This window comes from Nelusetta ayraudi, unplaced genomic scaffold (assembly GCF_046127955.1).
Source record: "Nelusetta ayraudi isolate G7.1 ecotype Tasmania unplaced genomic scaffold, CSIRO-AGI_Nayr_v1 ptg000092l, whole genome shotgun sequence".
NCBI lineage: Eukaryota > Metazoa > Chordata > Actinopteri > Tetraodontiformes > Monacanthidae > Nelusetta > Nelusetta ayraudi.
The window spans coordinates 123709-149839 of NW_027466142.1; the positions used below are offsets into that span (position 1 = coordinate 123709).

The 26131-nt window shown below is 45.8% G+C and overlaps 1 protein-coding gene across 1 annotated transcript in view; it reads left to right on the forward strand.

Annotated features, from left to right (window-relative positions):
• The window catches only part of galnt9 (polypeptide N-acetylgalactosaminyltransferase 9), a 76745-nt gene that overhangs the window by 12299 nt on the left and 38315 nt on the right, over positions 1-26131 (forward strand). The window contains exons 2-4 of the mRNA XM_076047189.1: positions 1520-1700; positions 11830-11996; positions 22052-22226. Of these exons, the coding sequence (XP_075903304.1) occupies positions 1520-1700; positions 11830-11996; positions 22052-22226 (523 nt within the window). The remainder of the gene's footprint in view (positions 1-1519; positions 1701-11829; positions 11997-22051; positions 22227-26131) is intronic.

A 26131-nucleotide genomic window follows, 5' to 3' on the forward strand; every position in this document is an offset into this window, starting at 1 on the left:
CACGGTGCCACAGCGGCGGCCTGTTAAATGACAGCCATGAGTCATTTGAATGAGCGCGGAGGGGTATTTTAAGCCCGACACATTAAATCTGGTGCGGCGCTTACTGGCGGAGCGGAAGGAGCCTTAACGTGACGCAGGCGGGGTGGCGAGCGCAGACGAGCTCTCAGCTCCTCGGCGAGCAAAATTCGGCTTTGATGTGAAAATCGAGGGGAAAAAAGCCAACTGGAGATTCGGCGGGCATTTTTCTTCCTGCCTCGGCCTCTTCGCACATCGGGGAAATTGCAACCTTGACATTAACTTCCAAAAAAAGAAAAAGAACAAAATAATTCCCAATACGAATGATGAGATTGCAACGGTTGAAGATTATCTGCTGGCAAGTGATTGGCAGCATTTGGGCAATGGTTCTTTTTTTCTTTTTTCTTTTTTGCGGCAAACGACAGGAGACGTTTTGACAGTGTCCAATAACGTTACAGCGAGCACACAAATCATTAAATTCACTCATGAAGAAACACAGACGGCGCGCTGCTGATTCCCACGGTAATAACTGCACTTCCACAGTGCAGCTGCGCTTGTTTTGTTTGCGGTGGAAATGAAAAATAGGACACTGTCTAAAAAAAACAAAACATGTGAGACCAGGTGTGAGCTTGTGTATTTTTTGTGTGTGGAGAGGAAGAGAGGAAGTGAGAGTTGGAAGGTGGCTTGTGATCTAGCAGCCAGGATGCTGCTCAGAGGCGACCCAAGGCCTTGGTGCTTGACTGTCAGCACGTCTCTGTCACGACTCGTGTGACCCTCAGTGTCACAAAGCAATGCAGTTACTCGCTGCTGGAAACACACAGCATCACCGTGTCTGTGTAATCTGACATAGTGGCCATCGTGGCGTCTGATCCGGGCATTACGCGTTAAGTATTCGATACCGAGGTATGTAGGACTCCTTATCCCTTTCAACATATCCAAAAAGAAAAAAAAAAAACAATGGGAAAAATAATTAATTTGGTTTCTACAGATTTTTTTTTTCCCAACAGACCATGTGGTTTTAAAAATACAGACCTCTATCAAATGCTCAAGACCTGACCTGACAGTTCGGTCGGAGAGGTTAAAGGGTTGCAAAAGTACTCGTGATTACTGGTACTTAAAGAGGGATTCCATGTAATCACACGAGGGCCTTGTCACCTCAGTGCCTCGCCGCTGCCTTGACCCTGAGACAATGCGTCGCTCTGCCTGCCGCTGCGACGTCCGTTCCCTGTGTGGGTGTGTGGCAGCTCCCGCCGCTGACAGACAGCGTAATGATGGCCTTCGGACGAGCACTGCTGGGTGTCGGAGCTGCCACGCAGCAGCCAACCTTCCTCCTCCTCCTCTTCCTCCTCCTCCTCCACTGTTAGACGACGTCAATCAGCCGACCCTCCGGCCACGGCATCTCCGCCTCGCTTCCTGCTCTGCCTCATCCTCCGCCACCCGCGCTGTCCACGCACATATGTGTGACTGACTTCCTGTCCGTGGCTCTCATCTCTCTCCCTCTCAGGTCTGGCGAAGCCCATGGGGCTGGTGGAGGGACCCGGAGGCCTCGGCGAAGGAGGAGCGGCCGCCACTCTCGGGGAGGACAGCCGCGAGGCCGAGGGGAAGTACGAAGAGTACGGCTACAACGCTCAGCTCAGCGACCGCATCTCCCTGGACAGGAGCATCCCCGACTACAGACCTAAAAAGTACATCTGCGCTCTTCTGTTTCTTTTATCCGTTTTTTCGCCTCGTTTCCATCCCGCCGTCTCCAGCCTCAGACCGGCTTTTCTCCCACCCCTAGGCAGGGTTGCGTAATGTCAGCGAGTCTTGTAACTTCAAGGCTTGCCAGTTTAATCCCTGCTGCAGTTGATGGGCTCTATTTTTCTTGCAAAGGTACACAGTGTAAGACAGGACATTCTGTCAGGAAACAGGCTTTTCACGGAGCGTACAGAGCTCGCTCGACTCTGTGCCCCTTTGTGTTCATTGTTTGGTTTTTTTTGGAACATTCACTGCAGCTGAATACCTGATTCACAGGAAAAAGATTAGTCTGGATAAGATAAACTGCACCGATAACAGTTGCTTTGCTTTTACAGGCCCGAAGTGAAACATTTAGGAAGATCTACTGGCATTAAATGAGCTGGGAAATACAAGTTAGTCGCCTTTGAGTTTCTGTTTTAGTATTTTTACTCACATACTGAGTGGGTCTACTTGTGTTGAGGCAGTCTTATTGCACCATGGTGTATCTACAGTAACCCACAAACCTGATCGGGTGATTGCATCCCTACGCCTTAGCCCATACAAAAAGATGAGAAGTGCAAAGAAACAGGGATTCACAGTTACGGATGAGTAAAAACGTTCTGATGTCATCCTCAGTCTTCAATGCAAGGTTCTTCAATCCAAGCAGTGCGATTGCAGTTCCAGTGGTAGGAGCTAAAGTGACGTCACAGCTGGGGACCAAATGCTCGAGACACTTTGAGGGCCAGTAAAGTCGTGTCAGCGTGCACTTAGTGCGTGAATGCATTAGGTGAGACTTATTGGGTTTGCCACATCCTCTCTGGATGTCAGGGACAGGTTGGTGGATGGATCTCCTGGGGTCGATGGAGCGTGATGCCCAAATTGGTTTTCTAATTCATTTTGATTCAAAGCGCTGCATATTTACCACATTGCCTTCATCTCCACCTGCCAAGAATTTGCTGCTGGCACGATGTCATTTGTGTCAAAACCCGGCTGGAAAAGTCAGATATCCCCCTGGGGCGAAGCTCACCGGCTTCCAGCAGAGGACGCCGCTTCAGAGCTTGGGGTTCATTACATTAATTTTGCATCCAGCGCTCCCGCTGCCACTTGCCAGGCTATAAATTACTAAAGCCCCAAATGACAGTCAAAGCGAAAATTGCTCAAACAATATGTAGGTGGATGAGAGGGGGGGGGCAACTTCCTTGTGCCATTCAAACGAGCCCCCTTCATGAAAATTTGGCATGTATTTCAAAGTCCCTTTACATTATACATTCCAACAGGCCTGACAGCTATAATTACTTTGAAAGAATTTCTGCAACACTTTTGTAGTTTGACAAAGCAGCTTTTTATCATTCAGCATCCCTGATTATAAGGAGGGCATTGCCGTGAAGTAGCTTACCAGCCGCTCCCCAACAGGAACAGTGCCTCAGCCCGAGACCAGAGGCCCTTTGTGAGGCTGTCATTCGGTACGACAGGGACACTGGAAATTTTAAACGCATGTGTCACTCTGCCTCATTGATGTTCTAACCCTTTGTTTGGACAAAATGATGGATTGAAACCTAAGAAAGTAGCATGTCAGCGGGCCAGGCCCAGAATCGTATCGGCAAAGGCCACCGCACCAGTATCACTGCTCCACAAGGTTAGTTTTTAAGACTTCTAACAAGGTAGACTATATTAGATCAGTAAATTCATTATTTTGCTCTTATCTCCTGTCCAGAGCCGTGTCGTTGCTGAACTGGATAAAATTAAATTTTCTGAGGACACGCCTCAGGTTTCTTCTCTGACAACCCTCTAACTGTGCATGCAGACGTCTCAGCCGTGGCTACCCGCTGTGTCAGTCATGCATTTCGTGCCTGGCCCGTTTATTACGGTCACTTCCATCAAAGGCTGCCCTCACTTCCTGTTTCATTTCCTTTCTGCCCACCTCATTGACTACCTCCATCTAATGCCGTCAAGCTGCAGTACAGTCATCGGGACATCTCTGGGAGTCGTCATAGAGAAGAAAATTACTTCAGACGTACGTAATCCCAACATGAGAGACCGGAGATGAGATGGCGAAGTGGCCATCGCTGAGCTGTTGCAATGCAGTAATAATGGATATCCCGTATTTAGAGTCTTTTCTTCTTCCCATGAAGGAGACCCAGAGGAGCGGCCTTAATGGCACTCTGAAAAAAACATGATTTATATTTAGAAAGTGAAGCGCAGCTGCGATACAGCAACTGCTGCTGGAGTCGGGTTATTGAGGGAGGGTGGTAATCAGCGCTGCCAGTAGGGTTTATATGACACAGTGTCACAGAACAATGGCAGGCGAGCAGGCAGGCAGAGACGCCGAGAGGAAATCTGACGGGCTTTGGTGGGGATAACAATTCATTTCATCCGCAGCGCTTTTGTTCACCATTCTTTTTCACACTCTGAAAAAAATTAGACAAGGAGTTGGAAGAGGCAGGGTGAGGGGAGGGATTGGAAAAAAAGGGGGTCTCGCTAATTAATAAAGTCAGCTGAGAGTGCCTGTGGGACAGTGGGGAGGTTTCAGGAAATTCCTTCCTTTAATCAACCAGCTCAACAAAAAAGGAGCAAAGGGGAAAAAAAAAAAAAAAAAAATCAGTCAGTGAGTAGTGAGACTTCCAGTGAAGGATTTGCTATTCTTTATAATGCTTTAGTAATTGCACCTTTTTACAATTAAGAAGTTGTTTTTTTGTTTTTTTTTACCAACCCTGTCAGCCTTGTGTCTTTTCCAAGTCATTGACGTGTCTCTGTGAAAAGACACAACTAAATGTTTCTAAATTTTTTGGGTTGAGTTGCTCCGCTGTCAAAGGGACACTTCTGCAATATAAAAATGAAAGAAGAAAAAAATCTGCTGATGCTATTTGTGACATGCATATATGGGACTCATAAGCTGCCAAAGTGCATGAATACTCTCAAAAGGCTATTTTTTAAGCTCACAGGGCCACCAGAGAGCATAAAATCTAGATTAGGATTTCAGAGAAGTGCAGCAGGACCTGCTTTCTGTCGCCAGAATGCATAAATATGCCCTCCTGCTGATAGAAAAGTAAACTTGTAACCTGCTGAAATGCTGTGCAAGACTGTTATCAAAGACTGACACATTTCTGATTTCTACTCCTATAATTATTCACTTGGATAAAAGAGTGAATTTGAAAAGGGGCATCTGCAAGTTAGGGCAGATTTATTTATATAGCACACTGAATATGGGGCCTGCCATGTGGAATGTGCCTCAGTTATATAAGAAAAGACGTATGCAAACTAATCGTGCTACATGTCATTGAAAAGGTAAAAAGTGGGATCAGTGTAGTCTTCATTGCCAGGTTAGTTTGCACCGTTGCTTGGTTTTTCTTGCATTACCAAGGCATAGAACAGACATAGTACTTAGAGAAATGTCAAAATGACAAACAAGATGCAACAGGAGAAAGAAGGTGTTTGTCATAGAACAATCCTGAATCAGAGTTTACAAACAATACCAAACAGTTAACTAAAATCATGTTTTTGAACAAAGCTTTCCAGAGTTGGACCGCAGTGACTGAAAGCACTACACATGGCAATTTAGGGGTGATTCAGGGCACAGCACTGGGGACGTGAGGTAAAACACAGAAAGCAGGCTCCGCCCCTGTGATGGGCTGTTAATTGAACAGGCGTCATATGGCCGGGGACTTTGACGACTGCCAAAAGCCATCAACGTGAATGAAAAATCAGCATGTCCTTGAGCCTTTTCAAACCTTGCCCGTCTGCAGCGAAAAACTAATTCACAATAATTACAGCTGAAATTGTCTGCCGCTCAAAAAAAAAAGTCCTAATCCTCTCTTGCTGTCTGCAAGCATGTGTCTCTCCTCTTGTGCCCTTCACCGTTTGGAAAGTGTCATTCTGAACCGAGGATGGCTGCGGGATTTGAGTCCGCATGGGGACTCTGAGCCTGCGATTTGCTGTCCTTGGATGGCTTACTGCAGGCGTGAGACTGTCTCGCCGAGATAAAAACAAATGCGGGCAGGCGAGCTGATGAGATTACTGATGCTCACTAAGGGTCCTAAATGGAACTTGTCAAACATGAGGGAAATGGGGGGAAAAAATGCAGTTCAGGGCATGAAACCCAATTCCCCCTGCGCCATCTCTCCCCTTCAAAGCAGATTCATATTCAATTACACTAACGTCCCGCCTTTATCTGTATTGTCACTTGGCTGCAGATTAGATTTAGTTTTTTGTCAAAATAGCTGTCAAAAGCACAATATCACTGCAGCTCTGCTGCTCCTCTCCTTTTCCCAAGGAGCGACCGTCCGGTGTTTTTTTTTTCACCCGTTGGAGAGTGATAAACCAAAAGTGGAAGGCAACAAAGAATAGGCTTACCTCATCTCCTGAGCGTCGGATATAGCCTCAATGAAATCGGAAGGTCTCGGCGGGGCAGGAGCAAATTGTTGCTCTTACCAATTCCTGGGTTTATTTCCTGGAAAACAGTGGGGGGGGATGTGGATGCAGTGAGCTGCAGGGGATTAATGTGAAATCCCACTACAAATAAGAGTAGAGGAAGAGTGGGAGAAAATATGCAAGGGTAGCTGAACAGGCCTCAGGTTGGGTGGAACTAGCAGGCTGTAGGTCCCGCTGTTTCTTCCATCATTGCATGCTAATAACCAAAAGAAGAAACAACAAGGGAAAGCCCTACCTCAACTTCTTCCTGAGGTAGCCTGAATAGAATCAGAAGGTGTCCAAGGTTCAGCAGCAGCAAATTGTTGCTCTTTCCAATTCTAGGGTTTATTTCTGGGGAAAGGGATGAGGTGGACAAAATGACAAGACGGCGAGATTATCTCTCTGAGAGGGGAGCAATCGCGGATTGGGGAGTTTATCCAGTGTTGTCTGCGGCCGCCTGGGCTGCACAAGGTTAATGGGAAATCTCACAGCAAATGAGAGCCTCTGGCAAGGCGGGAAACGTATGCGGGGAGCCGAATGGCCACAGGCTGGGCCAAGTCGGACGGCTGTAAGTCCAGTGTTTTGTTGCTCAGTGGAGGTTGAAGAAGCAACAGAGAACAGGCATACCTCACCTTGTCAGTTTCTGATACACCCTGGATGGAATCGGCAGGTCTCCGAGGGGCAGTGGCTGAAATTGCTGCTCTTCCCAATTCTGAGGTTTATTTCCTGGGAAAAGAAGGGCGAGGCGGCCAAATGGCCAGGCTGTGCGATTATCTTCTGGAGAGGGGGGGGGGGATTGTGTATTGGGAAGTTTACTTGGTGTTGCCTGTGCTGTGCGGGCGACGGAAGGTTAATGTTAAATCTCACAGCAAATAAGAGCAGCCGGCGAGGCGGAGGGAACGTCTGAGATGTGGGCGAACAGGCTGGCGCTGGAATCGGAGGCAGCGCTGTGATGGGAATGATTCGTAATCCGCCGGTCTGTTTCTGTCAAAGCTCGTTCCGGGTCAAATTATGGAGCGCAGGACCAGTGAGCTCAGTCCCATTAGAAACATATGAGTCGATCGTTCATCCAGTTACGGCTTTACTGGGCCGCTCCGCCGCCGTTGCAGACAGGTAGGAATTTAAGGCCGCGCAACGCACTAAATTGGGTGCGGTAACTAGGCCAGCGGAGCCACGATATGGCTTTACGATGTCGGCCGGCGAGATCCGAAACCTTACATCACATCTCAGCAGAAAGCAATGAGGCCGCTGCACCCGCCGTGACATTTCCAAGATATCGCTCAGGTAATATTCATTAAATGTGCATTCCTGCCAGCGGCCGTATAGCCGGAAAAGAGTGAAATACAGCCCACTTTGTATGGCACTCTTCCCACGTCACGGCTCTATCTCAGCTCAAGGGATGACACATTGCAAAAAAAATAAATAAAACACCCAATACCCTCCTCCTTAAACAAAACCCTCTCTGCCAAATCCATTGTTGTGTTAACAGACCTGGCGAGGCTGATTGAGGGACACAATATATAGATCTGTTAGTCACGCAAAAGGACAAAAGGGGAGCACCAGAGAAGGAACCGGAATGATACAGTGGGGTTATCAATCATATCGCTCCCGCATTTACTCTTACAAATAGAGTGCCAGAGTGGGGCCTAAAGTATGGAGAGACGTGCTCTCCTCGCTCCGTCATAAACACTCTCTTTGGCTGAGTTTTCTTTTTATTACTCTCGGCTGTCAAATGGGCTATGGTAATGTGCGTGATTGATAGCAGTGCATGAAATTAAGCTCCTTCAGTTGGGAGCATCCAGCACTTGGCTTACTTGGCTGGCGAGACGGCATTCAGGAGAGGTAGTCAAAGCCAGTGCGACGCTTCCAACGCTGCCGCCGCCTGCTGCCAAAGTGTTGCCCAATTTCTTAAAGGGACACTTCACCCAAAAGCTGATGAGTTCATTCCCGGTTAAAATGCCGAAATGGATTTTTTTTTCCCTGAAACATGGCGTTTTTGGAGTTGTCAGACTGGAGAGGTCGACACTGGGACGACACACCATGAGCATCACAGATTTTCTTCTGTTCTTTTGGTATTTGAGTACATTGCTTTGATAGTATGGGATTTTTCTGTTAATAATAGCCGTGAGTGGTTTCAATTTTAGGTGATTTATCCCTTAAATGCCTCCAAATATGTCCCTAAAAAACTTAAACAATGAAAATACTAAACTTCTTTATTTTCAGTCCTGTTCAGCCATTTGTGTGTATTATTTTCAAAGGGAGAATTTAATATGTACGCCTGTCAGATTTTCAGTTGACTGACTGCCTGGTTTAATGAGTCTGCAACAGTTTGAAGTGGACTTAAATATGGATTAAATTAAAGTTAAAGAGCACCCAGTTCAAGCCGCAGGAGACAAGATCTCAGTAAAGTTGACACCTTCCACCTACTTAAAATTCGGTGCCAAATAGAAAAATAGAAAAAGAAAATAAATACTTGTTTTAAATAAGCTGTTTAATGCATATTTTAATTGGAGATTCCAAAGCAATTATAACACAGTTTCACATGTAAATAAGACACCATCTGTCGTGCCGTCCTCCATTATCACCGCTTCCTCTCTTGCCAAATCCTTGCTGTTAGAAAGGTGAGAACTCGCAAACACGTGTCTGCCATGCATATCCCTGCACAAACACACACACACACTCTCCCAGGACCCACTGCCTGTGAATAACGAGGCGCCTTCTCATTGGGTGGAGAGGGGAGGATGCGAGCAGCGCCACGCTGGGGTCCATCTGTTGCCGTCCTTCCTCCTGTGGCCCGGCCCCACGGATACTGCTGACTCAATCTGACACCCGGTTCACCGAGGTATCGGCGCACCGGCGGAGTTCAGATGGCTCACAGTTAGGGTTGTGAGAGCGACAAACACACTGTCTTTGAACCAAACATGTTCAAGGTGGTACAACGCCTGCAGAGCTTCATCCTAAATATCAGCCAGATATAAATAGGCAACTAACAGGGGAGGGACATCAGCAAAGTCACGAGAGTGAAGTGAAAGGGCTTTGTTTTTCGTCTTGTCTGCTTTCAGGTGGTTTGTTTTGGAAAAAGAAATATGCTGATATGATTGCTGAGTTGCGTAGTTCGCTGTGAAGTCTAATCACTCTGAGATATAATTGGCAGCTGTGAGCCACGTACTGAAGAAGACCAGAAAGTTCTAATGGAAAAATAAAATAAGAACTAATTCTAAGGCTTGGGGGAGTCCAGTTGAAACATGAATGCGAAAAGCTGTGTTTTCTTGCTGTTCAGTTCTATTCTATTCAGTTGATTCAGCTTGTACAAATCATAATCCACTGTCGTACTGCAGCTGTCATCTGGGCCCAATCCAAGTTGGTAGATCCGTTTGTAGTCTCTCCCTCTTGTGTCGTAGAACTTCACTTACGACACTCTCAAGGAGATATCTTCTTATTTGTATTTAAACTTCAAAAAGTATTCTACATTGTCAGTGTTGCATTACAATGGGCCTCTTGGTGCTGTTGTGTCAAAGGACTTGGGGACTTTAGGACTGAAGACTTGGGAAGCTCAATAAAACACTTGCACTAGAGGTGATAAATTCACATTTGTTGCCGTCTGATCCGAGGCACTACAAGTGTTTGACTATAGGCGGCTGCCTGGTGAATAATTCAGCTGCAACAATCGCAGCGGCTATCTCATTATGGCTCTGAAATGAGTCGTCGCTGCAGCGTAAAATACTTTGGAAAATCCTTTAGAAACGAAGGCAGCGGCGAGTCAGAGTCCCGTTTGTCAGCCGCAGCATTCAGAGGCTAATTGGGGCATCGGGGGAAACAATCACATTGTGTTTCTGGCGCTTCACACAGCCACCGCTGATCTTTCTCTCGCTTCGACACCGCGGCATGTCTTTAAAAAAATACTGCATTCCACTGGAAACAACCGTATTTACCCCAACTCTGTGTTTGCACATGCAGAGATTTCACACTTCTTCAATTTACTCGATTGGAAAAGCTGCCTGTTCAGCGGGTGAGGGTAGTATTATCCCTTTTTTTTTTTTTGATTTGCTGTCAGCAGAGTTCATGTACCGACATGCACTTTTCACACCCGAACACACTTTTTCATTTCTCTGCTGAATGGATTTCAGCAGAGACAGAAGATGAACTCAATTTGGCTTTCCTCTGCCCACAGTCTGTTGGATTAAATAAGGTGACATGATCTGGCTTCTCCATCTGACTCGAAGTAAGGGCGAGAAGGTCTGTTTCGCAACTTTTAAATCCGTGTTTAACTTTTGCTCGCCGGTAAAATGTTTTGAAAGGGGAATGCTTTCTATCTCCTGTGGGTACGAAAAGCATCACCTGACTGATGCATAAATCTCACTCCCCTGCTCTCCTCAATCTATTATCTATTCTTTTTTGTCTGGGACATATCCAGGAGGCTGCAGCCATAGTCAAAAAAAAAATAAAAAATATAAATCAGAGAGCTCCAGTTTTATCGTGGAATGAATCTTTGAAGTCTGCTAGTCTTTGTGTTCAAAGCACTGGGGAAGAACTTGTTTCGTTTTTTTTTATTATTATATTTTCTGAGGAACAAGGCTTTTTTGTTTTTGGAGGCTGCACACAATCTATACCGAGAATGTGACCGTAAACATTCAACACACAGAAGGAAACCGTAAAAGAAGCCATATGTGAGTCTTTCATTTGGTCCTTTTGTCACAGCAGGAACGTGGAGGCAGGACCAGGATGCAGATTTTTTAGATAAAAGATGGATTTTAACTATGAAAAAAATTAAAGTAAAGGTGTCCCAAGAGGGTTACTAAATAACACAGTGGGAGGTTTAAACAAAAACACAAGGCAGGTACAAAGAAAATCGCAGCAAGAAACTAAGAAAACAACAGACCTGAGAGAACACAACAGGAACAGCGCGGCATGAACCTTGACAGAAGACATCAAACAATGATCCAACCAAGATCAAGGGAGACAAGACCTATTTATACACTGGGGCTGGCTGGGGAGCACAGGTGGGAACAATCAAGGGCAGGGCTGAAAACGAGACACAGGTGACAGACGTCAAGAAACAAAGACAGGAAGCAAAACTAAAGTCACTGACGATAGAACAAACAGACTTCAAAATAAAACAGGAAATAGAGAACATGACACCTTTGCTCTGTGGCATAATAACGAAGTTACTCTTTGCTCCTGCTTTTTGCATGACGATCCTGTTGTATCCGTGATATCCTTGTTTGCTCATTTGAACATTCAGTGCTGTTCAGGACTCACAGAGAGGCGCTTTGTCTTGTTGTACGTACGGCGCAGAACTGCAACATCTAGAGGTGAACTGCTGTTGCAAATGTTCCCTTTAGGTGTAAAACAGCCTGACAACCCTGACAACCATCCGTCTGTTCCAGGTCAGACTGTCGTTTAAACGGCTGCAGCTGATGTCAGTAACCTTGTCTTGATCCAATTAGCTGCAGGTGGGCCAGTCACTGGGGCCTCCACAGAGACACTACAAAATGAACGACCTCTACGCTCAAACAAAATCTATCTCAAAGCCATTTCAGCCTTAAGTCAGTGGAGGCGGCTGGAACATTGACGCGGAACATTTGTTGACGTTTGGAGCTAAACTGAGAATAAAGCAATGCGAGCATGCACAGGCCATCGCCAGTAAGCTATTGTGTGTGTGTGTGTGTGTGTGTGTGTGCGCTCCGACAGGTGCAAGCAGCTGACGTACCCCGAGGACCTGCCGCAGATCTCCGTGGTCTTCATCTTTGTGAACGAGGCCCTGTCGGTGATCCTGCGCTCCGTCCACAGCGTGGTCAACCACACGCCAGCGCACCTGCTCAAGGAGATCATCCTGGTGGACGACAACAGCGACAGCGGTGAGTCGCCTTCGCGGCTTCATCGGCGGGATGCCGGGCGGCTCGACGGGGTGTTAAACAGGGCCACTGGCACAGGCGACAGGGCCACTGACTGGCCCTTCCAAGTCTTTCTAACGACGACAAATCGTTTCTTCCGCAAACTTGTGGAAAGTGCACTGTGTCACTGCCTCGTGCCACAGGCTGGCGTGTTCGGAGGCAGCCGGCCTGTTTATCATGTTTTGTTTTCCCTGCTGGGATGCGAAAGAAGGTATAATGCAGTGGTCCCCATGCATATTTTATATGTGCATGCCTGCTCGCTTGTGTGTGACACACTTTTTTTTCCCTCCGTTTTGAGGTGGTTGAAGGGACGGGGAACCCCTGAGGGTGAACTCCTCGCACACCCACACCCACACACACACACAACAGCTATTTTTAAAGAGGCGAGACAAGAAATGGGAATTGTCTTGTCTTTTTTTTTTTTCTTTTGGGTTGTTGTTGCCAAACTGCGACGCACTCATTTGTCCATGACATCAGCGCCCTCACCTCCTAAAAAACAATCTCTTAGAGGAAGAGAGGGACAGTGGACTAGATTCCAGGCCAAACTTGGCACTCCTTCACTTGGCACTGGGCGAACAGGCCTCACCTGCCCCAGGCTGGCAGGGAAAAGGTTGCATGAATGACGTGGGGAAAGAGAGCCGATCAGGAGCTGCCACGTCTCCGCTCCCCGCTGAGGCCTCACTGGTACAAGCCCGTGTCTGGATTGAGGTTGTGGGGACTCAGCCTCTTCACAGCGGGTGAAGCTGAAGGCCAAAGTCAGCTTCCTGCCCAGTGTGGTGATGTCTGTCCCCACTGTATCATATTTAACTTCTTCTTCCTTGTCATAAAGTATTTCCCAGGCACACACAAAAACTACTTTATTAACACAGTTTAACTACTTGTTGTAATTTATTTGGGCAGCAAAGCCAGATACTGCCGTTACCACAGTGCTACTGGCCCTCACGATCCAAAGATCAAAATTAATCTGACGACTTTTATTTTCTCCTGTTGTTTATTTTTTCCTCAAGTCCACCTTTCCACTAACTCCCTTCACCCAGATATACTGTGTATAAGAACACCCCTCCACTTAGAATCTGAGTAGTTACTTGAAATATCGGTCTGAACGGCCAATGCCAATTTTTTGCCCCCTTTTTAACCGCTTAAATCCACATATCTGATATCTGCATTTTACACCTGCTCAAACCTTCCTTGCGTTATTTGGCTGGCATCCCAGAAAAGGAAATACGTTGGCACTGAACAACAGCAGTTTGGAGTGGATGAGAACAAAACCTTGATTAGACCTGTGGCTTTCCAAAGCCTTTTATGGGTGCACACACTTCTCCTTTCTAAAATTAAATAGCTGTAGAATTGATGTCTCCATTGACATATTCATTGGTAAGTGTAATTGTGTCATTAAAATGCACCATTGTCTTGTTTTAATCACAGTATGCAAAACTGGTCTGTTCTGTATTGGCAAATTTCAGATTGAAATTCACTTTATTTCCACATCAAAGAGGTTTGATTCCACTTTGACAGGCACCCAAACCGTCTGCTTTGCCAGAAACCGAAAGCTTTGTTGGACCTCCCAAATGTTTGGAAAGGGACGAAAACAACGCAGTCTCAGCGGACAGACTTTGTGACATCATACAGGGCTGACTTCCAGAATGGTAGAAGCAGGTTCATTGATGAGAAGTGACAGAGGCACAGTGACAGAGGCAATACAGGACAAAAGGATTTGAATCACTCTCCTTTGGATAGTTTCACTCTAGTTGGAATCTATTTTATATGATAGTTGATGAGCTGCTTCTGATTACATTGAAATGTTAGAACTGGTCCCCCAGCTCATCCCTGCACTGGGGGACTTGCACCGATGGATCCAGTCTTGAGGCATTAAAGAAGATTGATGTCTTATCATGATAGCAGGTTCCTCTTACCCCATCATCTGTTTTAAGTCCTCTAAAAGTTGTGCATGCCGCAGAGAGAGAGAGAAACAGTGAGAGAGAGGGAAAAAAAAGCCAAAAAGTCCTGTTCGCACTCTGCATGTAGAGGAGATGCATGCAAGTGGGCGGACGCGACGTCGATAACTGACAAAGTTGGAGAAGGGCGAGCCGGAAGCTCGTCCCGTGAAAGGAAGCCACAGAACGGCCGTGAGCTACGGCGGTAATCTGTTAACCTCCCCAAATCTTTTGAAGGGGCGGCAGAGCTGCAACCGCGGCTTAGCCAGGGTCACGGAAGAGGCGCAAAGTGAGAGAAAATCAATGGTCGCTGAATCCATTTGCAGAGATATCGGCAGGTCAAACCAGCAGCTTGCAATAATAATAATGCACACAGGGTGACATGAATTTTTACACATTCATATTTTTATACAATCTGGTCTGTCTAGTTTTATATGCTAGCCACAAGGTCTTGTACTCTTGAAGAAGTGAAGACATCCAAAACTCGACCCAACATCCATTTTTGCCGTAATCTATGCTTATTTGAAGAGCACCGCCTCAACTTTCTCTGACCCGTATCTTCTTCTTCCTTTGATCTCACTCAGTTGGTGGACGGTCAGGCGCTGGAGACACACATGTCCAAAAATTGATGGCGAACCTGTTTCCTCCTCCTGCTTCTTTTCTTGTGTCTGCTACAGTAATATTCCCAGCGAAACTTATTTGATGGACTGGCGTCATCCTTTTTTCTTGGTTCAGACCTTTTTTTTTCTGACTAAGCTATTATTTGGCCCTCTCTGCCAGAGGCCTCCTGGATCTCATCCTCACCCCCTCTGCTTTGACACTAATACGATCGGAGACATTTATTTCTGCTGTTCCTGCTTCATAATTAACTCTTCTACCACTTCCAAACTCTGTGCCTGTCTATCGTATCTCCTCTCTTGTTGAAGTCGGGGTCTTCTGCGCGCGTGTGTGTGTGTGAGTAGACGCATGCATTTGGTGGAAATCAGTGGTTAGATATCCAAATGTGATTGATGTTGTTTGATCAAATTCCCAACGATCCAAAGATGAAATTTAGGCAAAAATGTACAAAAAAAACAAAGGCGGCGACAGCTCGGTCACGTTACCTCGCGATGGAGCTGCTATGGCTGGTAATGACCACACGGGGCAGCAATCGGCAGTGACTCTGTCACATTTTGTAAATTGGCCCTTTTATGTCCACAACAGATGACCCGAGTGCCTCGACTCCTGACAGTTTCCTGCCCCTGAAATTGGCTCTTCGTTCGCTCTAATTAAACCCTGGTGATTTTGCCCACTTTGACACAGTAATGTGAGGCAGCATTGAGAACTCGGAATGAATGGCAGAATGAAGCTGTCGCCTCCTGGCAGACGTGACAAATTGAAGGGGATTAAAGCTGCCTGTGGAATTTAAAAAATAAAAACAAGGTCCAGGCTGTCAACACTTATCGTGTAATTAGTTCGTTGCAAAGCATCGCAGACGCTCATTTGATAGCAGAATGTTGTCAAATGTCCTTCATGTCACATTATTGGCTGACTGTTGCATTTTTGTGTTCCAAGGTCCACCACATATTTATGATTTTTTTTTCTAAAATCTGATGGTCTTTTAATCATAGGCAAAGCGGAAAATGATTATAGTAGCTGAGGACGACGTAAAATTTGTAAAAGGATTTCTGAAAAAGCAAAATTATTGAAAATAAAGATAAAATTGAGAGCATGTCCTCAGATAGGATTTCCAATGTCACTGAAAGAAAACCTTCTAAAGTGGAACTTTAGCCAGTTCAATAATTATAGCGCTCTTATTACCATAGAGGACTGATCAAAATAAGTGCTAAGCATGAGCACAGAGAGAATAAATGAAGACGTCACAACAATATTTAGATGACAAATGTTGGATCTAATTTGTTTTTTCTCAAAAGAATTCTAAAAAGGAAAAAAAATTGAGTGAGATCTGGATAGACTGACCAGTTGGAGTGCGTCTTCAGATGACTGACTGGGGCGACGTGGTCTCTTCCAGTTGATCTTTCCGTCTCGGGGGTCTCAGTGCTTGTGCCGGCTCGTGTCACGGCAAATGGCCCGAGCAGAAGGTCAGAGAGAGAGCAGCGGTTTAAAGAGCATTAAAAGTCATCAGTGGAATCTTAAAGTAGCTAGACGTGCACGGAGACCCGCATAATACAGCAGAGATGTGGGCTCTCGTTCCGGTCAAAACCCCGCCAGCCGAGTTCTGTGCCGTTCACGCAAGAAGGTCACACTCGGGCCACTGGCCCAATCAGCGGCGCCACTCACTGTGTGTTTACCATCAGTGCAGATAATTTGTGCAGATGTGAGAGCTGTTTTCTGGGGAGCTGCTCCGCAGCGACATTAGACAATTAACATGCAAGGCGAGGCTGCTTGACCTTTTCCGGTTGGCGCCGTCTGTCCACACTCATTTACACAAGGCTCAGCGCCACGTCGAGCCGAGGTACAGCCGCTCTCACTCCTGGCATAATAAATCACGCGCAGGAAGCATGTTTGCCTTGTCGCTGCGACACATTCCCTTCGCCGGTGACATTTCTCAGTGGCTGAGGGATTTTTTTTCTGGTTGGGTTCCAGCACTCTCATCTAAATTCTTATTTGCTCTTGAAGGGAATTTTTGTCTCCTTTCATTTCCTTTTCTTTCTTGCCACGTGCAGGAGATCTCCAGTTGGTTGTTGCTCGCAATGTTTGCAGCAGAGAGCGACTTAATGAGCCCTACATGATTCAATCCCTGCAAATACCGCCAGCAAATTCATAACTTAATGATTCATATAATGAAAACAGGATATAAACTGAGCACCGGTTCTGCACGGCTTGTATTATTTACATCAAGCGGAGCGGGATCGCTTTAAATGTTGTATGAATGTGAATTTAATTAAAGCCCGAGCTGTGGAGGGTCCGTGCTCGTTAACTTGGCGCCGCAAATCTGTCTGACACTCTGTGGCGTGCGATACTTTCTTTTTCAACGTTGCCTCTGTTCACCACAAGATTTCAAATGTACATTTTCATGAAACGCAAGTTTGCTTTTAAATTAAATAGCTCACATGGTCAGATTAAGCTGCGATCACAGGAGTGATTGTCTTAAATTGCCAGTTAAGTGAACATAATGCCAGTGCAAGTATTGGATACAACTACAGTTTTGAAATGAGTGCAAAATGTGCAATTTATTTTTTTTTACTCCAATATGCCATATTTTGTAATGCCAAGTCTTTGCCAAGTCCATGTTTTTTCAAGTACTGTATATTGGTTCCTTCAGTCCTAGTGGCACTGGCTTAAAACAACGAAATAAACTATGACACTGTGTTTACCTTCCTATTCGCAGAAAGTAAAGTCCAGAAGATTTCCATTAAAGAGCATTATGCAAGTTTGAGACATTGTCTTTGTGCAGGAAAATATTCAGCTTCAAACAGGCTGCCTTTTCAATGGGACTCTGACTGTTTGAGAAGTCTAAATAACGGCCCGGGATACAAAGCTGCATCATAATGCTGCGGGGGCAAAAAGCCAACAGCCGCGTGGAGCTGAGAGAAGGAAACAAGTGAATTCAGGCTGCTTGGTTTACCCCTGATGCTTTCATAATTTATGATTCATGTGAAACTAAGCGTTATGCTGCCAGCGTTGGCGAATGGAACGGTGTCAAGACCAGGTTAAGGACGGACGAATGGTAAACGCGACCTCGGTTACTACTCCCTGCCCTGAAAAATCTCTATAATTCTGAGGCAAAAAATAGTTTCTGCAAAGCACTGCCACGCGGGACTTATTGTCTGGTTCCAATAACACGGAGGAGTCGAAAGTTCACGGTGTTTGAGGATATTTTACACATTTGCTGTTGTGGTTGTATGGTGCATAGTCAATGGAGCTTTTTTTTTTTTTGCCCCATTCACCTCATAAGAATACACTGGAGTTGGAGGTGATATTGAGAGCAGGATCCTTATTTCCTCTGTGGAGGTTTAGTTGGAGCTACAGGGGAGGTGTTTGGAACACATTAGGGTGAAGTCGTAATGTATATACATCGAAAATGAAAAGCCTCAGAGCTGTATCCAGTCAGTTAATTATAATCTAATTGACCCATTGGAGAAATCCATCCCAGATAGCAGTGCTGGCTGCTTAAAACATCTCAAGACAATAAAAGTGAAAAAAGCATCGACAGTAATACATACATTCATTGTTAATTCAAACAGCCGATCGGCAAATCACGTCAGGAACTCAGTGCCTTCACTGTAGACCTGACTGAAGGTTCTCAACCTTTGCTACAGTGCCCCTGCATCGTCAGCACCCCCTGCAGGCAGCCACAGTATGATTAAAGCTATTAGGCTGCTCTAATTACAGGCTTTTACCGGAAAGGAGAAAAGTTATGGGCCTCCCAGTCGCCCCAGAAAGTGAAACACTGGATTGCATTTTTACGGGAGAAGAGTAATGGAGCAAGGAAAAAATGTGCACAGGAAAACGTTGTGCAACACTGCAAAGAGCAAATAACTATCCATCACGCTATGAGCTGGTGAACGCATAGGCTGCGAGTGGAGAGCCGTAAATTCCTGCAGTGACAAGGGGGATTATGGAAGTCGTTGTGTTAACGGATGGATGGCGGAGAGGTATTAGACATTCTTTTGATTATTTAAACTACAGTAAATCCTCTGAATTAACTGCGAGGCTTGATTTCCGTTCTTCAGCCTCCTATGTTACAGCTTACGGTGGCAGTACATCAAAAAACCTGACAAATAACAAGCAGGCTTTCAGAGGAAATATTTTTTTTTTTCAACTTCTGATCCAAAAAGCTCTTTCCCCTGCCGATTTACTGACTTGTCTTTTACACTCACTTAGGAACTAATGCCTCGCCTGCACCTATTGTAATGTGGTATTTTAGAAATGTCTCTGTCATTAGCTTCCTGTTTAATGTCCTGATGTATCTGAGCTCTTGCTGTGCTGGACATGGTTGTTAATTTGTCACTCCAGCTTTCCTCTTGGCTTACCATTGGCCACTTACAGTGCCACCTCTTGACTTTGCTCGGTTTGTTGCTTCGTGACACAATGGAAGGAAGAGGGAACGACAAGCACATGATGAATGTAGAAGAAACAGGAGAACAACACCCACAGAGTGCGCTGTTGAGTCTTTCCTCTTGACTCAAGATGTCATGACTCCCTGAGTTCTGCACAGAGCAAAATCTTTTTTTTTTTTTTTTTTTTTTTTGCAAGTGTAATGAGCCAAATATTGCATTGCAGCTCTTTTAAAGTGTTGGGGGAGGAAAATAGGGCTTTTACTATCTCTGGTATTAGACAGCTGCATTTACATACATTAGCGGCACTATGCGACTTGTTAAAAATGAGAGAGAACAACTGTAGTACAAATCCACCAAGTAGAAGACAGATACCAAATTTCTCTGACTTGGTGTAATTTGGTGTCAAACACTAATGCCCGTTAGCTCCAAGGGTCACTGCTTCCATATTCATCCTTCTTCCTGCTCAGAGACCTTCAGCGACTCCTGACAGCCACTAAATTCACTGCATCCCCTCAACTCACACATGCAGGGATTAGACTGACTTTTTTTTTTTTTTTTTTTTTTTACTCTTACTGGCTGATTTATGTTGTGAGACGGCGTCGGGAGCGAGGTGCGGATTGCTGTTGAGAGCTGCCGTGTGCCACCAGCCGTCCACATTAATCTCTTCTTTCCGTAAGAAAATGGAGCGCTCAGCAGTAACCCGGAGGAAACTCAAAAATCCATCCATCCATCCCTCATCCATCCATCCATCCAGAGAGAGGTTTTGTTGAGCACATTGTCTCACCTGCCCCGCCTCCTCTCGCTCCCTCGGCGTGTACACACAACGTCGCTGTCGCATGGCGTTCAAGAGGTTACATCATCGAGCACGTCTCGCGTGTCATTCATTCAACCCATTCGAACCAACAAAAAAAAAAAGAAGAAGATTACAGGCTGCGAATGGTAGGTCTAAATGGTTTGTTTAACTGTCAGTAAGGGGAAGGCATACACTGTGATGATGGAGCTCCACAATACTGACTTAATGTCGTTCATTCGCCGGGCACCGAAGGATAATGTCACTAGACATTGATCAAGGCTAACCTTCGCTAATGCTGCCCATCTGAACGCTAGAGCCCATTTACAGTGACGATACCGACTGGATATTACCACACTCACTGTGGCAATGAATACACTCTGTGTAACATTATAGAGAGGGAAGGTGGGGGGGGGAGGGGGGCGCAGGTGGAAAAGGAACTGAAGTTACAGCCGGTGAAATGTCTGTGACTGTGCACTTAGCACGCTAGCAAAAGTGGATTTCATTTCGCAGTTGACATAATCGTGTTCTTCTCTTATTTAACTGAAAGAACACTTTAGTAATTCCACTCTGAGGATGTTTGCATAATTACAGCAGCATTGAGAGTGCAGGAAAGGAGAAAAAAAATGCTAACAACAATTAGAAAATGTATGTAATATTTAATATTTTATGTTTAATCTATTGAAGACAATACAGAAGGAGTTTCTTTAAAATAAACTATGAGTACTGACAGCATATCAGCTGGTACCAAGAATTTTCTTATAGTATGGGGGAAAAAAAATCATTCTGAAGTATTTCTCTGAAGTACAAACGCTCTAATGTAATTCTATGTGCAGGATTCTGTTTCACATTGTATATGGGTCACTGAATGTTACAGTGTATCCGCCTTGTTTTATAAGTCAGGAGAGAGCTGCCTTATACATTCATGGTTTACCCACCTTTCTTCTGTTCAGCACTTCAGCACTGCTTCCAGGCCGCATTGCTCGGTTCTCTCCGATGATGAGCACATTTTTAGACACGCTTGTCCACTCAAAGCCCCTTTACAGAATAAAATTAGCAATTATCCACACACACACACACACACACACACACACACCCTGGAAGCAGTGACTTCCACTGAGAAGTGTGAACCGGCCACGCGTCAACGTTTGGAGCGGTGGGGAACAAACTCAAGGACACGTCAACGCGTCGACCCTTCCAATCGCCAGACAAACCGCTGCTCCACCTGAGCCACAGCTGCCGTACCTGCCAGCGCCTCCTCTGGTGACTCAGGATAGATGAGGTGCATCTCTCCCTCACCGGCCGCAACACTGTGCCGTGTGTTGGGATTTGTGAAGAAAACCAGCAGAGTTCCCTCCGCGTGTGGAGGTCTCCTGGAATCATGCGTTCGTGGCGCTCACCTCACTGAGACAGTCGTCATTCTGCCAAAACGTGCCAGTCTGCCAACCATCACCCACTAATATTGAACTGCGTTTGTTACGACTGGTGTATAGCAATAGCATGTGTGCAAAAACACATGCTCTTGCAGAAGGCTGCAAACAGTGGGCTGAATATGCTGTTCTGGTTGTTGATTATCCATGCAAAGCTGCCCTGCCCTTCTTCAGTCAAGCATGAAGAATAAAAAAAATGCATTTGGAATCTCAATATAGGGAAAATAGTCCCTGTGTTTCTTGTGTTCTTTGCTTGCGAGGATGGGTCTGCATTCGAGTTTCTGTGAATGAATGTCCATCCCAACATGGAAATATAAAGTAATTGTGAAATTTATGAAAAAATTCCAAAAGAAGTTCTTCATCTTACCGACAGGAAATATAACTAACATTGACAAGGACAAAGTAGCAGTTTTTTTTAAAGACCAAAAGTTGATAAATGTCTGCCCAAGATAATAGAGCACTTTCAGTCCGGGCAAAACCACAAACTTCCAAACCAGAAATAAATACTCTCTTTAAATGACATCTCGTTTACAGCTGGGATGAAGAATTTAATCCGCATCCAGGTACAATATTGGAAAGCAACTGATGCAATCATGTGTCTTTGGTTGGTTGGTGGGCCTCAAGTCACCAGATATATAGAATCTGTCTATTGTTGTGTTTGAGTAGGAGGTCAATGCTTCAGGTTACAAGGCGCCACCTAGTGTTCTGTGTCTGGATGTCAGCAGGTTGTGTTTCCAACTTCCCCTAAATCCCATTACAGTGTGACCCAGACAACCTATAAACTGTAGTCCTGATCACAAAGACGCTCCCTCTGGAAGTGAATGTAATATTGATTCCCTGCCGTGTGCCCCTCCTCTTCCAGTGGAGCTGAAGTTCAACTTGGACCAGTACGTGAACAAGCGCTACCCGGGCCTGGTGAAGATCGTGAGGAACAGCAAGCGCGAGGGCCTCATCAGAGCCAGGATCCACGGCTGGAATGCGGCCACGGCTCCCGTCGTGGGCTTCTTTGATGCGCACGTGGAGTTCAACACGGGCTGGTAAGGAGAGGTCACGCTCCGTCACAGCGGAGTCTGAGCTGTTGCTCTGACCTGTCTCACCTTTCGCCGCCGCGGCCTTGTTTTTTTAAGTCATCACTACAGTCGATGTCATGTACGATTAGCTCCCGCAGATATGCAGCGAGGTCAACCGTGGGCATTTTGGTAGAGTGCCAATGCTGAGACAGACCTCTGACTGAGACAGCACTTTTCCATACAATGACCCCGATTATGAACAGGGTCCCGCCTCTAATGAGCAAAGTCTCTCTTGACTCGTGTTTTTAAATTGTGCATAAAAGGACTTCAGAGTGCAGTGGAGTGAAAGGCAGCCCATTTGAAAAGGCGCTACCTTTTCAAGACAACATTGAGACAGCCCAACAGTGTGACAGGCAGGGAATGAGTGTAATTAGATGGAGCGAAACGTCGAGCCTCTCCACATTATATTTCCTGTAGGCCCGGGGCTTATTTTGCAATATGAAATTACCTCTGGGGGTCTCAGTCCAATGTCTGTCTTCCTGCTGCTCAAGTTTACCAGCAAACAAATCACTCAAATAGATGTAATTGGCACCTAATTTGGGCCTGTCACGCTGTCACTGTCTAAAAAATGAAATGTAGCTTTTGCTCCCTGAGAGGCAGGAGGAAGATGGGATAGTGAAAGGAAGCTCTGGATTCCCTGGTCGCAGCTCAGCCTGTTTGGCTCACTGAGTGCTAGGAATATAAATAAACACTGGAACCTCTTTGCATATGTGAACATATGCCTGTTTAACAAGACAAATGTGGGAGTTTCTAAATAGAGAGCATTGCGTTCTCTTTTATGAAACACTTTTTTAAGTTCCATAAAGTGTAAAATTCACAACACAACAATATGTTTTGCACTGCTCCCCAGAATTCAGAAAAGTCTGTCTGTTACTCCCTCTGCTTCTGCCACTTTTGAAACAGTGTTTGAAGAGTGGCAACATGTCCATCAAAGTGTTGGCTCCGCCGTGGCAGACAGCATTATTTATGTCTTCTTCAAAACATGTAAAATGTCGATGTCAATCAGCCCAACATCTCTTGTGGGAGGATGTAAACACGAGGCTTCTTTAATGCCATGATGAAACCTATGGCTCTTTTCTTACACTGTGTGGCTCATCTTTTTATCCCCATATTTTATTTTGGAAGTTAAGATACTTCTTACTTGAGCCTTCTGCCTCTCTGAAAAATGATATTATTCAGGTGAGCAATATTGTCCTCATTAAGTGTCTTTTTCATTTGTTTTTGTCCATAGTTTTCAATAACCGTATGATTTATGCAGCCAAATGCATTTTTGTTGGTGGTTTTCTGCACAGACACACAAACACAGACAATAATTAAAAAGAATAGATGATGCAGAAACTTGACGTAATAGCTAATAAATCAGATACATATGAGGTGTCATTCTAACATTCAGAATTGTGTGAATGTGTGCTGAGGTGTGAGGCATGAGCAAAAAAACAGACGAAGAAAGAAGCAGGGCGAGAGAGGCAGGTGGCCTTCTGTGGACTAAGTGGAGCAGGTGGCCAGGTGCTAACATCTCATCAGGGGTGAAACTCCGCCCACCCAGGTTCCTGCAGCATGTGCGAAAGAAATGTGAGATTCATTGCAAAAGATCCTTAGATTCTAGATGATTTGGTCAATAACGCACAGCTGCATGTTCTCTCTCCGAGCCTGAAGAGTTTCTCTCCGGGTTCTCCCTCCCACACTGTGGACGTGCACGTTCAGCTGACTGGCAACTCTAAATCGTCCTCAGGTGTGGCTGCGGAATGGTCGTTTGTCTCTCTGTGAACGGCAGACGTGTCCAGCTGGGACAGACGACAGCTCCCCCCCCACACACACACACCCTCTCTGGCTGCAGGGAAAGCGTTGGTAGAAAATGGATGGATGATCGGTATCAGCACGTGACACAGTCTTATGTCAAAATGCTCTATGCCCCAAAGCGGTCTGAAAATAAAAGGATTTTTTTTTCTCCCTTTGCATTTTGTTGCCCTCCAACACGGTTGACAGCGTCAGTTTGAGCAGAAGGTTCTAAATAGCAGGCTAATGCTGTTTCCACAGATCATCATCATCATCAAATCATGTATAATATGAGTCTGGGATGAAGACCAAAGATGTGAAAATTGGCAGAATACAGGACCTTTAAATAAATGTCTTTAGGTCAGCCTGAGTGTGACCTTATTAATAAGACGGCACAACCCACCGTCCCACTGATCCTGCTGCTCTTATAAACCAGCTGCCTTGATTGCATTGATTATCTATGCAGTGGCCGGAGGGAACCCAGGCGCTGTGAGAGTGAGGTGACGAGAAACAAACGGCAGGAAGTGGCATCATTGCCTCTGTGGATTGCCTCCCCTAATTGGAACCACGGCTGCTCCCTAATCTAGAAAAATAAATAACTAAACAAAATAGATAAAGACATAACCCAACCCCCATCACGCGCTCCTCCCGTCCCTCCAACGCTCCAACCTTTCCCCCGGCAAACACATTCCACCCACAGACACGCCTCAGTCTTCCTTTTGATAACGTGCCACCTTCCGTCATCTTTTTTTTTTGTTGTCGTCGTCGGTGTTGTTGTTGCCCCTGCTGTTTCCCCCACCTCCTGTTTTGTTGCTTCAAATCGTGCCGAGGTTTTTATTTGCAGGAGTCGACAGCAACAGAGAAACAGAGTGCCTGTGATTTTTCCGCCCAGTAGATGCAGAAATATAGAGATGCAACCCGAGCAAGCGTGTGCTGCCTCCATAGTTGAGAAGAGAAGGGTGTGTGTGTGTGTGTGTGTGCGTGTGTGTGTGTGTGTTGAATTTTCACCTGCTGCTGGACTGCAGACCCTCCCTGACCCTCCGCTGTTCAGACGGGTTCACTGGTGCTCTCTGTTTGCTGCGACCACAGAGACCGGCTACATTCATCATAATATGATTACTCACCATTGCGTGCACGTCGATAAGTGAGATGAATGGTTCCTCTGGATTGCCGTGGCGAGCATCCCCCGGTGACCTTGTGCATGGCGGCGCTACGCTGCAAGCTAGCTCCCGGCTCCACAGCATCGCACCCAGCTCACCGCCATGCGAGTGCTGAGCACTGGCAGTCAGGGTGGATCGCAGGTCCCACTGCAGTGGGAGCAGAGAGCGACGCGTCCTGCAGTAGAGCGCGGCCGGCATATATTTCCCTCCTTTCGAGCGCCAGGTCTCTTTACGAGGAGTTGGGAAACGTTTGGAGGCGACGGAATCTAGTTTTCCCTACTTTTTTGCTGCTGATTTAATACGAGGGATATGGCATTGTTGTACACTGTTATAGTCAAGACGGCACCAACCGAGACCAAGACATTGTCAGGACTAGAGAGTATCGAGATTGAGACAAGACCAAGACAGCAAGACTTTATATGTCTAAGAAAAATAAACAACAAAACAGTAAAAAAAAATAAATAAATAACCGTAACACAGCTGTAGCTGGATTATTTTTATTTTATTATCATGTTATTGCAGTGTTGGCTGAGTCTTGACTGGTCAGAGAGTCCATACAGTCCGAGACCGAGACAAGACCGGGTCAAAATGCCTCAGAGTCCGAGACCCTTAAACAATGGTCTGGAGACTGGTCTTGGTCCTACAACACCACATTGTTGCCTGTCATTAAGGCGTATTGCATTAACTAAGATGTTGGCGATCCATCTCCTGGAACTCTATATCGCCAAGGAAGCGGTTTTGTTCTCTGTCCACAATGCTCCCTTTCTCACGCTCCCCCTATAAACAGGATTAACGGCAGGAAACGGGAGCGGGTTATAATTAAGACCCGCCTGTGCCCCGCACTCGAACCAGGCGACCGGGGAGGGGAAGGCGCGGGGAAATTGATATTTACTTGATTTTCTTTTTTTTAAAGCCTGTGCACAGTTGAGGATGGTA